This window comes from Wasmannia auropunctata, unplaced genomic scaffold, assembly GCF_000956235.1.
Source record: "Wasmannia auropunctata unplaced genomic scaffold, wasmannia.A_1.0 LD336090.1, whole genome shotgun sequence".
In the NCBI taxonomy this organism is placed as follows: Eukaryota; Metazoa; Arthropoda; class Insecta; order Hymenoptera; family Formicidae; genus Wasmannia; species Wasmannia auropunctata.
Window position 1 is genome coordinate 3,372,136 of NW_012026800.1, and position 13,628 is coordinate 3,385,763.

General features: G+C 41.3%; 1 protein-coding gene across 3 annotated transcripts; it reads right to left on the minus strand.

Moving 5' to 3' along the window:
* Positions 1–960: 960 nt before the first annotated feature.
* Positions 961–10,757, minus strand: LOC105447944. 3 transcript variants are annotated; one of them, XM_011686269.1, is made up of 4 exons: positions 10,527–10,757; positions 10,009–10,276; positions 8,377–8,419; positions 961–1,028 (listed from the first exon to the last, which is right to left on the minus strand). In XM_011686269.1, exons 2-4 carry the CDS (start codon positions 10,207–10,209, stop codon positions 973–975), a joined length of 300 nt encoding a protein of 99 aa, XP_011684571.1. In that variant the 5' UTR covers positions 10,210–10,276; positions 10,527–10,757; the 3' UTR covers positions 961–972. The 3 variants fall into 3 exon arrangements, with proteins under 3 accessions (XP_011684571.1, XP_011684570.1, XP_011684569.1); XM_011686268.1 differs by lacking the exon at positions 961–1,028 and adding an exon at positions 8,148–8,284 and having other exon boundaries at positions 10,580–10,757; XM_011686267.1 differs by lacking the exon at positions 961–1,028 and adding an exon at positions 8,148–8,284.
* Positions 10,758–13,628: the final 2,871 nt, after the last annotated feature.

The following is a 13,628-nucleotide window of genomic DNA, read 5'->3' on the forward strand; positions in this document are numbered from 1 at the left end:
GAGAACGGGTACGAAATACGCGAATAATGTCTACTTTGTCCGCGTTATACCGCGCTTATGTCAGACCGAACGCAAGGACAGTTTCGGAATTACCAATTTTACATTTCGCGTGCGTTACCGCATTCATATATCGCGGACAGTACTGTTTTAGTTGGGCGAGTTTGAATAAGTACACTATTCTCCAACTTACACACATATATATATAGTTACCTTAATCTCTCAAACTTATTCCAAGTATAACATTTGTGTTCGCTGTGCGCGATAGATAACGCATATCGAAGATACAATCGAAGGACTATTCCGCCGCGGTGAGTTCGCCTAACTTCGTTGGAAGGATATCGGGAAGTGCTCCTTTGAAGACAATGTTATTCGTCGGTTTATCCATTCGCCGCGGAGCGGCCTATACGACATTCTGCGTATTTGCAGGGGGGGGGGATGCTTTTTCTGTTCCTGCGAAGTCCTCGCCGATCGGAATAATCTTGTTTTCTCAATAGAATTGTGCGCCTCGAACTTCTTTGAAAGTTCGCGGTGCTACTTCAAGTCTATGTAAATTCGAAAAAAATTTTCTGAAATCTTCGAAGAGAAAAGAACAACAATAGATCGGTCGAAGAATGTTGTTGATGTCACTCGGGCTGTAGGATACGCGGAAAAAACAGTTTTGTTAAAGTAAAAATTTGTCTAAAATTTTAAAAGTCTAAAAATTTGATCTGAAAATAATTTTGCTAGGTCATCGAAACTAATTATGACGTAATCATTAGAACGTCCATATTGGCTGCTAAAATATTAAAAATCTTCAGCTGTGTTGCCTCCCTCCCCGCTGAAAATTAAAAAAAGACCACTCGATTGGTGGTCGTTTGGTAGTCCATTCTCGATGATTGGTAGTCAAAGTTGTAAATAATAATATGAAAAAGACATACGCGCGTGAAGTTAGCCCCTCCTTTCGCAATATGACTTTCCAGACTGCATAAGTAATCATAACTGTAAGCATTCGTTTGGTGGTCGTTTACTAATGTTTGGTAGTCCATTCACTACAAAAAGTAATCTTGCAATTATAGCGAGAAATATTTAGGTGTACGAAAAATTAGCTAAAACGGATAAGTGATTAGGAAACGGATAAGCTGCACTGCGATATCACATATGTTTTGTATTTAATCAATGTAGATAATAGAGACAGAAATTACATCTAAACTATTTGTCAAATTTAGCAAGAAAGTTTTTCTATGACGTTTAATCAGTCCAGACTCCAATCCAGACTCCAATCACATTTGGTTATGAGATCTATATTTTCTTGTATATATTCTTAAAATATTGCTGCTATAAATTCTACGTACGACAGACAATTTTTTAGCAGATACAAAAAACAGCGATTTAATTTAAGTGTAATATTTAGAATTCTAGCTGGAACAGCGAAACATTTCTCTAAATGTTCCCGATGATATCGCGCGTATGTCTTTTTTTCATATTATTATTTACAACTTTGACTATCAATCATCGAGAATGGACTACAAAATACTAGCAAACGATTACCAATCGAGTAATGGTCGTTTTTTAATTTTCAGTAGTGGAGGGATCAACTTCACACAGCTAAAATCTTCGCAGTATTATAATTATGCCTCGAGTGCTCTATATACCTAATTATTTTGATGGTCCAACAAAATTACTGTCAGATCTATATGCGGCTCAATTTTTCGACACGAAATCATTCTTTTTTCATGCGGTAATCACAATTTTTCCGCGCCCAATCCCTCGGGATTACAATGGCGCGACGCATCGATTAGTTTCCCTGCCGGACCGAGCGATTCCCTTTCTTTCGGCCGGCTAATTATACGGGCTCGCTTACACGACCGCCGAAATAAATGGACGCCGTTTGTCGGCCCTGACTTCTAATGGATCACCTCGCGTGAACGCGCGTATTGGACCGCTCGATTGGCGACCGGCCAAAGTCGCCGAGCGTTCTCTCTTGTGCGAAACGTGCCCAACGAGATATTCATCGGACTTAACGCAGCGCAGCGGCGGCGGCGGCGAACCGTCTGATCGGTCCGCCTGCACTACTGCACTTTGGTCCGCGCGATTTTGCCATCTCTCTCTTTTTTTCGTGCCAACGCTCTGCTCGCTTAATTGCAGTTTGTAGAGCGACTCCTCGCTTTCATCGGATAAAAAAAAAGCAGTTAATGAGGCAAATCGAAAGGCCATTTCTCTTCGTTACCGTCTTTGACAGCAACAGTTTTAAAGGCGTTAATAGTTGCGCGTTAATTCGATCTTTATAGGTATATAACTTATCTGATCTATCAGATTCCTTTTATTCAATTTCCTTTTCGAGCTCAATAAACTGCTATACTTTTATTTTTATCACTTAATTGATATACTTGCACACGGAGTGTTATATTGGATAATGATTTAACAACAGATCGATGAATTTGGCGTATTAAATTATTCTATCTAAATAATTTCGATTAAAATATTCTATAATTATGCGATGACAAAATAAAAGCTTGTCGAAACAAGCATAGCCGGACGCAGCTCGTGCCTGCTGTTCGTAATGAACACCAGTATGCGCATAAACGGCCATTAGTGCGTGTAATGAAAATGATTAACGGCGCTCGCGAGAAATTGTTCCGCGCTCTTATAAATTGCCGGCGCATTGAGGCGCGTTCAAATTCTATTTTTTGCATTATAAATCAAATATAAAGGCTGTGTCATCGTTCCATTGATAACGGTTCGAAATTTTATTGTACGATAACGTCACGTTGAATCTTCATCAGCGACGATATCGATTAAATATACATTTCCGTAAACGTACAGCTGTGCGTTGAATCCGCGCGGCACGAATAATGGGATCAGTAGAAGCTGAATTAATATAACTGATAAAAGATGAACCTTTCGTCAGATTATCCGAAGATGTTACGGAATTGCTCAGTGAGCTTGAAAATCGAGAAAGAGAGAGAGAGAGAGAGAGCTGTCTAATATAGATGGTAAATCTATCGAATCGTAGCATATGATCCCGCTTACGCAACAGTCGTCCTATTACAGATGCCACTAGAGAATGACAAACGAGCACTAGCAATACTGAATTATCCCCTCAATTTATAACGGGTGGTTACGCGCGACATGGAATTATTTAACTTGCTAATGAGGAACGAATCAATGCGATAATTGCTATGTCAACAACATCGCACGGTCATTTGCCGATCGTTAAGAAGTTTTAATTTAATGATTTCAAGCGCAATACAAATTTTCTGCGCGGAGAAAATTCCACGGTTGAATCGCGTTAAATATTACGGATAAAAATTCTTAGGTAAAGGATTTTTCAATAAGCCGAAGAGGATGATCGAGTCTCAGGGAGGAGATTGCAAGACTTTCGATTTGCTTTCGTTTTATTTATTCCTGAATGTCTAATAGAGGCGATCCCAATTGGTCAAAGTCGGCCTTTACTTCGCGTAAACTTTCCCAATTAAGATCACGCGCCGACCCTCGGAAACCCCAGCAGACTTGATTATTATCTCGTTAACTCGCACAGTCGATGGATGGAACTCGGTTTAATCTGCGTTCAATTTGTCGTACAATTCATCACCGCGCGGTCCGACGTCCTGCGACGCGTGTGTCTGTAAACAGGCTGCGTGAGAGGACTCGTCGTCGTCGTCGTCGTCGTCGTCGTCGTCGTCGTCGTCGTCGTCGTCATCGTCGTCGTCGTCGTCGTCGTCGTCGTCGTCGTCGTCGTCCTATTTTTCGTTTTCCAGGCTATAGAAGCCTTTTGGCATTTGGCAATCCGACGGATCCGTCCGGGGCCACGAACGCGACAGGACGCGACGAGACGTGAAAGCGACGTCGATGATGTTGCAGAGGTCTCGTGCCGGGGTCTTACTTCGCCGAACTGTGGCTAACTCCGTCCGCGGTTAAGCTAATGGGGAAATCGCGTTACGTCGTGGGGTTACATCGTGAGGCGACGACCGACGGCAGAAATCGATTTCGGGAGTTCTCTCGTCGGTCGGATCATCGCGCAGAGAGAGAACTTGGCGCATCTATCATCGTCTGACCATCGCGGACCGTATCTGCTTGTAATGCCTGTTTAGCTTTCGTGGGAGGGAACGGAATTTGTACTCCTGAGATGAACCACTCCCGTGGAATTTCTTGCAATTTACCGTATGTTTTTTGTACGATGTAACATCGCGTACAGCTATATATAAATCAATTACTCGTGTTGCTTTTATTCGCTAAAAATATATACTAGAAAAAACATTCTATTTCTCCAATTATTCTATATAGTATTCTATGTGTGTTTTATATATATCTATATGTTGCAAGCATAACTATAAAAAAATATACATATATAAAATTTGTATACAAAATTTTAAAATTCTTATTATTAAAAAGAAACATTTCAATTCTTTCAGAATATATGTATCATATAAGAGACAAATATGTATTTATATTAAATATTTCGGATAAATAATAAAAAAACTGATTTTAAGCTATTAAACTAACGAATGTGATATCGGCTTAAAATTAATTAATAAGTTGTTATTATTGATTAATAAATGTTTTCGAATATTTATTAATATTAATATTGATAAATATTTCAAAATACATATAAATTATATAAAAAGAATGTTTAATTCAGAGAAATATAATTAAACGTTAAAGTCAAATAAATTAATAATTGTTGTTCAAAAATCCGATCTGCAAAAAGGTAAATAAAAAATAAATATTGTTCGATAGTCAAATAAAAATCTAATTTTTTTATAATAATCGAGGGTATTTAATTTTATACAATTTATTTCTGGCGCATTAATCGTAAGTTTGGCAAAAATCAATATCTGAAAGTTAAACGAGTCCAAAAACAAAACTAATAATCGGCGAGAAGTAAAGAGAACGTTTGTAACATAATCAGAATTCAGAAATATGACCCCGAGGAAAGTGTTTTAGGATGAAACCAGCGAAAAAGCACATTAGCCGCGATGGAAAAGTTAGGTGAATCGAACAACGGCCGGATAAGTTTTGGGTCATTAGAAATCCGATAGCCCCGGATGTCTCTCTTTCTCTGAGCCGTCGAGTCAGTTCCCGTTACAACTCCTGATGGACCATCCTGGGGGAAAAAATTTCGAGGGATAATGCGCGGGATAATGTTCGGGGGCGCCGGGGCTTCTTGCTGAAGACACCTCGGCGAGGATTCTTACGCGGGTGACGAGAAACGTGTCAGGAGAGACAGAGGCCTCCATTTCCGAGGGATGTTCCTGTGGCGATATTTTTCTCCATCATATAAGAGGAAAAACCATAATGTTGGATCTTTGTTACGACGAGTTTCGCCGAAGCGTAAGTTTATGCATATTCAGAATGAGTAATTACATGTACAAATGTCTGCCTTTTTCTCGCCTTTCTCGCGCCGAGTCTGTTTCCAGACGCAAAAAAATCGCCGCGCTGCATTAATAACGCGATGTGTTCTATTTCGCGATCATTCGCAAGGTAAAACAACCTGGACTACTTGACGAAAAGGTTAGAATTGCAAATTCATACAATATCGCGAGTGCACGTTCGCAATTCGTAAAATGTACAAGCGCTCGTACAATATTGGCGTATTCTTCGAAAGCTTTCGTTTTTCCTTGAATCGATAATAATAATAAATTCAACTGATAACGTTATTAATATAGCACAGATAAATTCAATATGCGTGGCAGATAGATAAGATTTCGCAAAAAAAGCGGATTATTTGACGACGGAAATCCGCGCTCGTTTCGTATGACCAGGGCTCGAATCGCCGTACATGACGTTACAATTAGTGCTTCTGACGTTCGCCGGGATCAATTGTATTACGGGCCATCGTGAATGTGTAACATCCCAGTGAGAGAGCGGCAGCAGTTTGGCGTTCCTGTAATGCCGGGCGCCGTGTATTATACTTACTATAGCATCGGGTACCCGAGCTATGTAAAGTAGCAATTCGCAGGGACCTGTGTAAACAATCGTCGGAAGCAGAAGCCGGTCCGGGGCGTGATCCTTCGGCTTGTACGTCCGAATGTCCGCGCGCGTGCTGGGCGAATTGGAAGTCAACCTCGGGTTACAAAGCCGCGGCTTTGGCGACTAACGAGCTAGGTCCATCCACCGGCAGCCGGCTAAAATGGCTCAGAATCATGTCGAGGATACCATTAGGATTCGACGCGGGCTCATCCCTCGCCGACGTGTAATTATAAATCTTTCATGAAGCGATCGTGTTCCCTCGTTCATGATACTTGCGGCGCAATTGTTCGCGCATTGTATTGACATCCTCAGATAATGCTGAATTACAAATTAATTGTTTATGACGAAACGCTCTTGAACTACACGATGTGAGTGTCACGTCGGAAATTCAATTCCTATACGCGGTGATTAATATCAAACAGTTTGTGTTTATAAAATTTATATGGATTTAATTAATAAAAGTACGAATTTAATAAAAGATTCAGTCTCCCTGTTATTTATTTCAGTATTTCGTTGGTTTAATAAATTATTATTTATGCACTGGCTCATTATTTTAATTGCATTTTGCACTACAATCCGTTCTGGAATAGATTAGAAATTCATTTACGCGCTTTCCCTCAATTCCCTCAATTTCTTTCAATGTTTTTACCTCATTATGTCGTAATTCCGTAATTGCGTTTTTTTCACTTTGTCACAAAAATTGCTGCAAGAAGTTTGTTGGAGATATTGCATATTTTTTGTTTCGTATAATTCAATAACACGATATCTAGATCTACATTAATTTCGTTTACGTATCTCTAACTAAAAACTATATATCTGTGTCATAGGATCTATCACATTCGTGTGATAAAAATCTCATTATTTTAATGTAACTTTCGCGGTAAACGGAATAACAGTTTCGCGAGAATATACCTTCACCTCGTCGTTTTGTACGTCTTACACGTTCCTTTTCCTTCGATACGTGTTGACGTTTCTGACGGAATATCAGAAATATAATGGGAGACCTACTGGGATACGAGACAAATGATGCGTGAATAACGAGGACGGTATCGCGGTTGAACGGGCCATTGTCAGCTGTCAACGCGTGAATATTCGACGGCTACACGCGCGAAATATCCTTTAACAAGCGTATCGCGAACGAAGTTAATAAACGTTATAGCAAAGTTATTAACGTTGGTTTCTCAGATAAGCTTAAAAAACGAGTCTTCTCTGAGTAATTTTCTGAAAAAAGGGCGCTTGAAAAAAAAAAGAGAAATAGAAAATATAACCGCGGAACAAAGCGCGATAATTATCTTCGAATGTCGTCGGCGTCGAGGAATTTCCCCGAATTCTAATGAGAAACTCAAACGGAGCGGAAGAGAGATTTTAATAGACGCGCGAATAAGCGACCGCGCCAAACGAGATTTCCCCCTCCCGGCTGAGATATTTCCGCCGATATTTCCCCGTCGATCTTGGAAGTAACTCAGACACGCCTCGATATCGCGCATCGGATACCGGCTCTCCATAAATATTTTCGTAAGACGCCGCGGCTATTTTCCCCGCGTCCGCGCACGGATGATCGTTCATTGTGATCAACGACGTGTATACGAAACACACACGATGCGGGGCACGTTTAAAGTTTCCTGGGCTCACACACGGCGGGGGGGGGGGGGGAGGAATAATAAGAATGTTGAACTTGCCAATAGCGGACGATTTATCATCCGTCGAATCTCTTATGTCGAATCGAGAGTACATATTCGAGGATTTTTGCCTTCATATGCATTTTTCCACTGCGAAAATTTGTCGCGCGCGATGCATGCCGAACGCGAAATTTATGGGGACTGATTCTGCCCTTCCCCCCCCCCATGCCGCCGATTAGTAGCGGTAATAATTCCTGAATATGCATGTCGCGCCGGTTTAATTCTCATGCGGCTTGTTATTGGCAATATGTAAAGCCCGATGGGCTATACTTTTAAATTACGCTAAGTGCATTTGACGCAGGAAAGCCCCCATCGCTTCTTGTTACTTTGACAAGTAATCGACGCGGTACATATATACATCTCGCCATCTGTATATTTACTACGAGATATATTTGCTGTGTTTATTGTATATAGGATACCGAGAGAATATTATTTATGTTACACCATAAATATGTCGTAAACTTTGATAACCGTATTTCCTTTTTATTAGAATTCATTTTCTCTCGCTAGACTATTTTATCATATTGCAAACTTTATTGTCAGACAATGCAAATAAATTTGCAGATCATTTCATTCTGTTTCTGATAACAAAAGTTAGCGAATTTCCATTTCCGAGATACAGCCTTTGGAATAAGTCTCGAGGTAACGAGAATAATCTTACGGACATAAGGAAAAAGAAAGGAAAAGAGGATAATGGAAAACAGAGTGAAATCAATAGGAAAGCATTATTCATTCTAGCGGTACTCACCGATCTCCGGTATGTTCCTGTCATGATCGCCCCCGGCTAAAAACTGAAACATAAAAATATTTTACAGTCAGATAAAATGCTCCTGCATTAGAATAAAAAACGAAATTACACGAGATAGAAAAGTGGTGTGCGCAAAAAGAAAAAACATGTTAAAATTTTGAACCGCAATAAATAAAGTTGTATCATAAACAGCGCGCACTATAATTTGCAATTATAATTTTCTTTGGGATCGACTTAACAGTTTCCCAGCCTAATCATTAAATTAGCATAAACTTGTTATAACGCTATTTGCGACGGGCCGCAGCCAATTCCATTATCGATCCCATTATCGCAAATCGATCGCGAGCTCCTAAGATTGCCCATAAAAATTAATTCTCGCTTCCGCCAAATAAAGTTTGTTCAGGATAACGGAGATCTCTCTCCGCGAGTAGAATAGGGAAGCGCGGTCGAAAGGAGCTTCAATCGACGCGGCGGCGCGGGCGAAAGAAACTTCTGGCGATGACGCGAAGGATCGCCCAGTAAAATATGACACCGCTGTTTTTCCCCGGAATCTAGCAAATACTGTTACTTTTGCTTCCCTATCCGGCGAACACGACAACAAACGGATCCATACGTTACGTCAACTCGCCCGCTTTGTAACTTTCATGGAGAACTTTCGCTTTGCGGAAGAAGAAACCTACGGCATACTCAGAAAGAACTTCCTTCGCCCATTGAAATCTGACAAGAAAGCCGAGGAAAAAACTGAGACTCTCTCTATATTCCATTTATGAGTTAGAAAATTTGTAAGATTGTGAAAAGAAGTTATCGAAACTATTTCGAGATAGCTTAAGTCACGGCGAACCGATGGTCAAGCACAATTCTGTTTATTTAGTGAAATTTCCTGTACATATTAAAAAATTGAATAAGGTCAATTTAAAATGTAAAATGTTAGAAAAATGTTATGTTATAAAATTATAAAAGTAAAAATTCTCTGAAATATTTCCAATTACTTTGTTTCAAATAACTGCCATAGTTTTTAATGAGACACAAGATTTCTTACAATTGGAATTAAAGACTGCTGAATGTAGGTCTAACAATAAGTGCCGCCGGATAAATTTCAAGACTACCTTCATTATCGTTATTGTTTAAACATCTTATAAAATATCATTTAAACTTTTTCTTTCTTCAAATATGTCTCTTATTATATGCAAGGTGGAAAATTACTTCCGTGAGTCAGAATTCCCTAACGTGTCATTACACACTTTACGCGATGATTAAAAAATTTATACGACGTGCAATTTATCAAAATGAAGTGAGAAACGCGAGGCAAATGTGTCGGCGATTAAGCAACCAAGCAAGCAAGCCAGCAGGTCGCACGATTCTGCACAGTCGGCGATTCCGACAATTAAATTATGCGACGACGACGCGATCGCGAGATATACACGACAGTGTCTTGAGGCGCGGTCGTAAAAACGAAATGAGACGGGTAAGAAAAGAAAGGGCCAACTCTTCGCGGCTTCTTTTGCGAGTTCCTCAACTCGCGGGGGCGGTCTCTCCGAGCGCTTGCACATAAACCGGGCTTATTCGAAGAAATCGTGACTTTCCCGGGAAATAGAAACCGGCAAAAAGATATCCCGCGGTCGTCTCTCTTACCGCGGAGGAGAGATTCCCGGTAACCCTCTTGCGCGCTTGCGAGGAGGGAAATGGCGAGAGAAACCCCTCTCGTAGGAAGCCTCTTCCTCCTAAGGCTAGACCTTCCGGGCTTCTGGGAAATCGATAAGACCTTCCCTCCCCGCCCCGCCAGTTTCCGGCGATTCTCCTCGATTTAGGACTCGAGACCGTCTTCGCGTTCATGTGTCGATCGAGGACCCAATAACGTCTCACGTCGGAGACTGATTAAGGGATTGCCGTTGCCTTCTCCCTATATCCGCATTAAGACACTTTCGCATTAACAGGTTTCCTATATATAATGTCAGTGATTTAATTTTATATATTATAGATTTTATATATTAGATTTTGTCATTTAAATTATTTTACTAATATTAAACTCGTTATTTTATATTCTCTTTGTAATAAGTCAAATATCTATAAATTTCAGATTGTTATTTTATTTGTCAGATGGAAGAAAATATTTTATTTAAGTTTTTGAAAAAAGTTTCTTTTTTGTATACTTTTTTGATACTTTTCCCGATACTTCCAAGTATAGCAAATATGGAATGCATACTTTAAATACTTAACGCAGTCAATTGATTATTGTATTAATTCCATCGCGTTGCTCTTAGATTTCTGAACAAAAGAAGTTTTCGATAGTGGCAGTTCGACTGATCCACGTATCGTTCTTGTGAACGAAAAACGACATACGGGTTCTCTTCCCTATCAGTTACTATTTTACACGCGCGATCGGAAACGTCACGCGAGAACGAGCTTGAAAATCTCCATTTTGCGCGCGATGGAAAAAAAAGAGAAGAAATGAATACACTCGTTGCCAATTTCATCTCGCCCTTTGTGCAGTTAATCGGACGATTAATCACTATTCGCGCGGGTGAAGGATTTTGCCATTCGCGACATATAGGTCGCGCACCAGTGGGAATCACTCGCGCCGTATCTCGCGCTGTATCCCTCTATGTCGCGAGGGTGCGTTGATCTTTCGCGAGAATGAAAATGGAACGACGGCGATTCGACGTCGCCGCGATTTATTTCCACGTAGATTCGACGTCGCGCGCGTACGAGTCTCCACACGTACGGCGCGGAACGTTCCGTGCAGCAGACCTCCGCCGAAATGGCAGGCCCTTTCTGCTCCTAAGTGCCGCACTTTTGGAACACGCGAGCCGGAGGATTGATGGTGGCTCGCTCCATCGCTGTCTGTGACCCCCAAAGAAAAAAGGCCTCCCGAGCTTCACCGTGAAATTGATAAATACGAGAAATCCGCGGGCATTCGGCCCGCGTAAATGTGGGACGCCGAACGACAGCTCTTTCCCGTTCGCCTTGATAAACTTCTCGCTGCAGATTTATTGAAGCTACAGCCCGTGCAAGAGTTCTCTCGTTTGCATAACGTTTCGTGATGTCATGCGTACACTAAGGAGCGAATGCTCGTAAACAGGATGTTTCGTAAAGTTCCGCATCGAAATGCAGAGGCGCATTCATTCCGCCCAACTTTGACTTTGTTTGCTGTTTAACGATAACGTACAGCCACAAAGATTTATTTAACGTTAAAAATGAATGGTTCTGCGCAAAACGAGATTTCTTACAAGTGAAATACCTTACTTCTATCACGGTATTGTTTAATTTTGTAAGGAAACTTACTCCCCTAAAAATTAAAAAATACGTACAAATATAAAGTAAAATTTTATTTTGATGTTTTATAAAAATTCAATCGCTGTTAATTATTAAAAATTGAAAATTGCAATAAATAATGGCAAAATTCTTCAACATTTTTTTATCAAAAAATCTGTCATTAAGAAATAACGCGGCAGTGGGTAGTGAAATATCTTGGAGATAGCGAATTTTCTCTCTCTCTCAATGTCTCTTCCATTCACGTTCAGACAATCGAGGAAAGTTTACGCGTAATTTCAAGCGAGAACGCAATAACGAACAAACATTTCCACACATTCTTAGGATAAACTGCCATGATACTTTTACAGATGGAAAGGGAGGGAGAACTTCTCTCCCTTTTATATCGTTATCTACCAGCGGCCGTGAAACCGGCGATCAACGTGAGCCACGCGGACGGCGGGAGCTCCGCAATGTTTGCCAGCTCGTTGAATTTATCTCAATTCCATTAGTCGCCTATATTTAGATGAAGCCACGGAGACCGACGCTTTATTGCAACATTGTCTGTAGACATCACACGGACACACGGCCCTTCCTTTTCGTTAACGAAATTGCGACGATCGGACCTTGACGTATAAATTTTAGTCCGCTTGTTTACCCCAAGTAATTTTCGACTCGAAATAGCCAAAGATTCATCCGCGCGTTTGCGAACAGCTTATCGTCTTCTCGGTAATGACCAAAATGGATCGGGATATTTATCCAGGAGAAGTTAATTCCAAAGAAAATACTTCCGATCTGCTGAAAAATTAAAAAGACAGAACGCGTTGACCGTCTGCTTCACCGCTCTCTCCACGTCTCGTAGGAATCTAAAAGCTACAACTTTTATTTAAACATCCGGGGAAGGAAAAAATGTTGAAAGCAAGCATGGCTATTATGGATTCGCTGATGTAATACGTACGACGAGCGCGAGTAATATTTTATGCGAAAAACTTCAATATATACCTGCTCGCACCTCTCCTACGTTTAATTAAATATCCCCGATATTTCGCAATCGCGAAACTTCTGACAGGAATATTGAACGCGGCGTGGCTAGGCGACGCACCGAAGACTGGATTTAATATCTTTAAATCAGTGCTTATTAAATTTGCTCTTGCCTTAAAATTAAATATGCCGCGGAGAGGCGAAGGAGGTGGTGAACATCAAAGTACATAAATGTGCGAGAGATTGTCGATATTGCACGAAAAGTTGTAGTCGAATGTTGAACAACGCGCAGGTCGCGCGGGGTTGAACGACAGAATAAAAATAGCGTTGGAAAATTGCAAAGTGCAACCAAGGGTCTCTCATGCATTTATGAAGACCACCGAGATCCCCGTCCGTCGCGCTTATCTTCTATATTCCATCGATGGCTGCGAGCGAAATTGTTCTCTCTCGCAAGGTGACGTCCTATAGCGCCGTTGGCTGCCTTATCGCTTCTTATCCGTCAGCCCCTGGCTGGCGCGGCACGGCCGGGTAGGGCAGGGGTAGTCGATAACGCGGACAAAGAACGCGAGATAAATGAGCGCGACGGCGCGGAATTCGATTTCCTTCGGTTTTTGCGCGGCCGCAGAAAAGTTTGCGTACGACGATGAACGTGATGCAACGGAAGGAAGAAAGGAAGAAAGAGAGAGTTCTCGGGATGACGGGGGAGGGCGGAGGGGAGGTTTCGCTTCGTCATTACGACGATTGAAACGGAGGATCGTGCGATTAAATCGCGCGGGAACGCGGTCAGCATTGATTAGAAGCGGATGACGGAGCTGTCAGAGAGGGAAATCGAGCTTCCGCGAAAACCGCCTACTTCGCCGGATTTACATTCGAATGTAAATGCCGATTGCGAGAGCCCGAAAATAGATCCATGACTTCGCAGCTTCCGTCGAGCACGTCGACTCTATATGCCCAACCAACGGGAGCCCCGTGTGACTCGACGCTTTCGCATCGACAAATCAATCGGAGTTGTTATACGATTG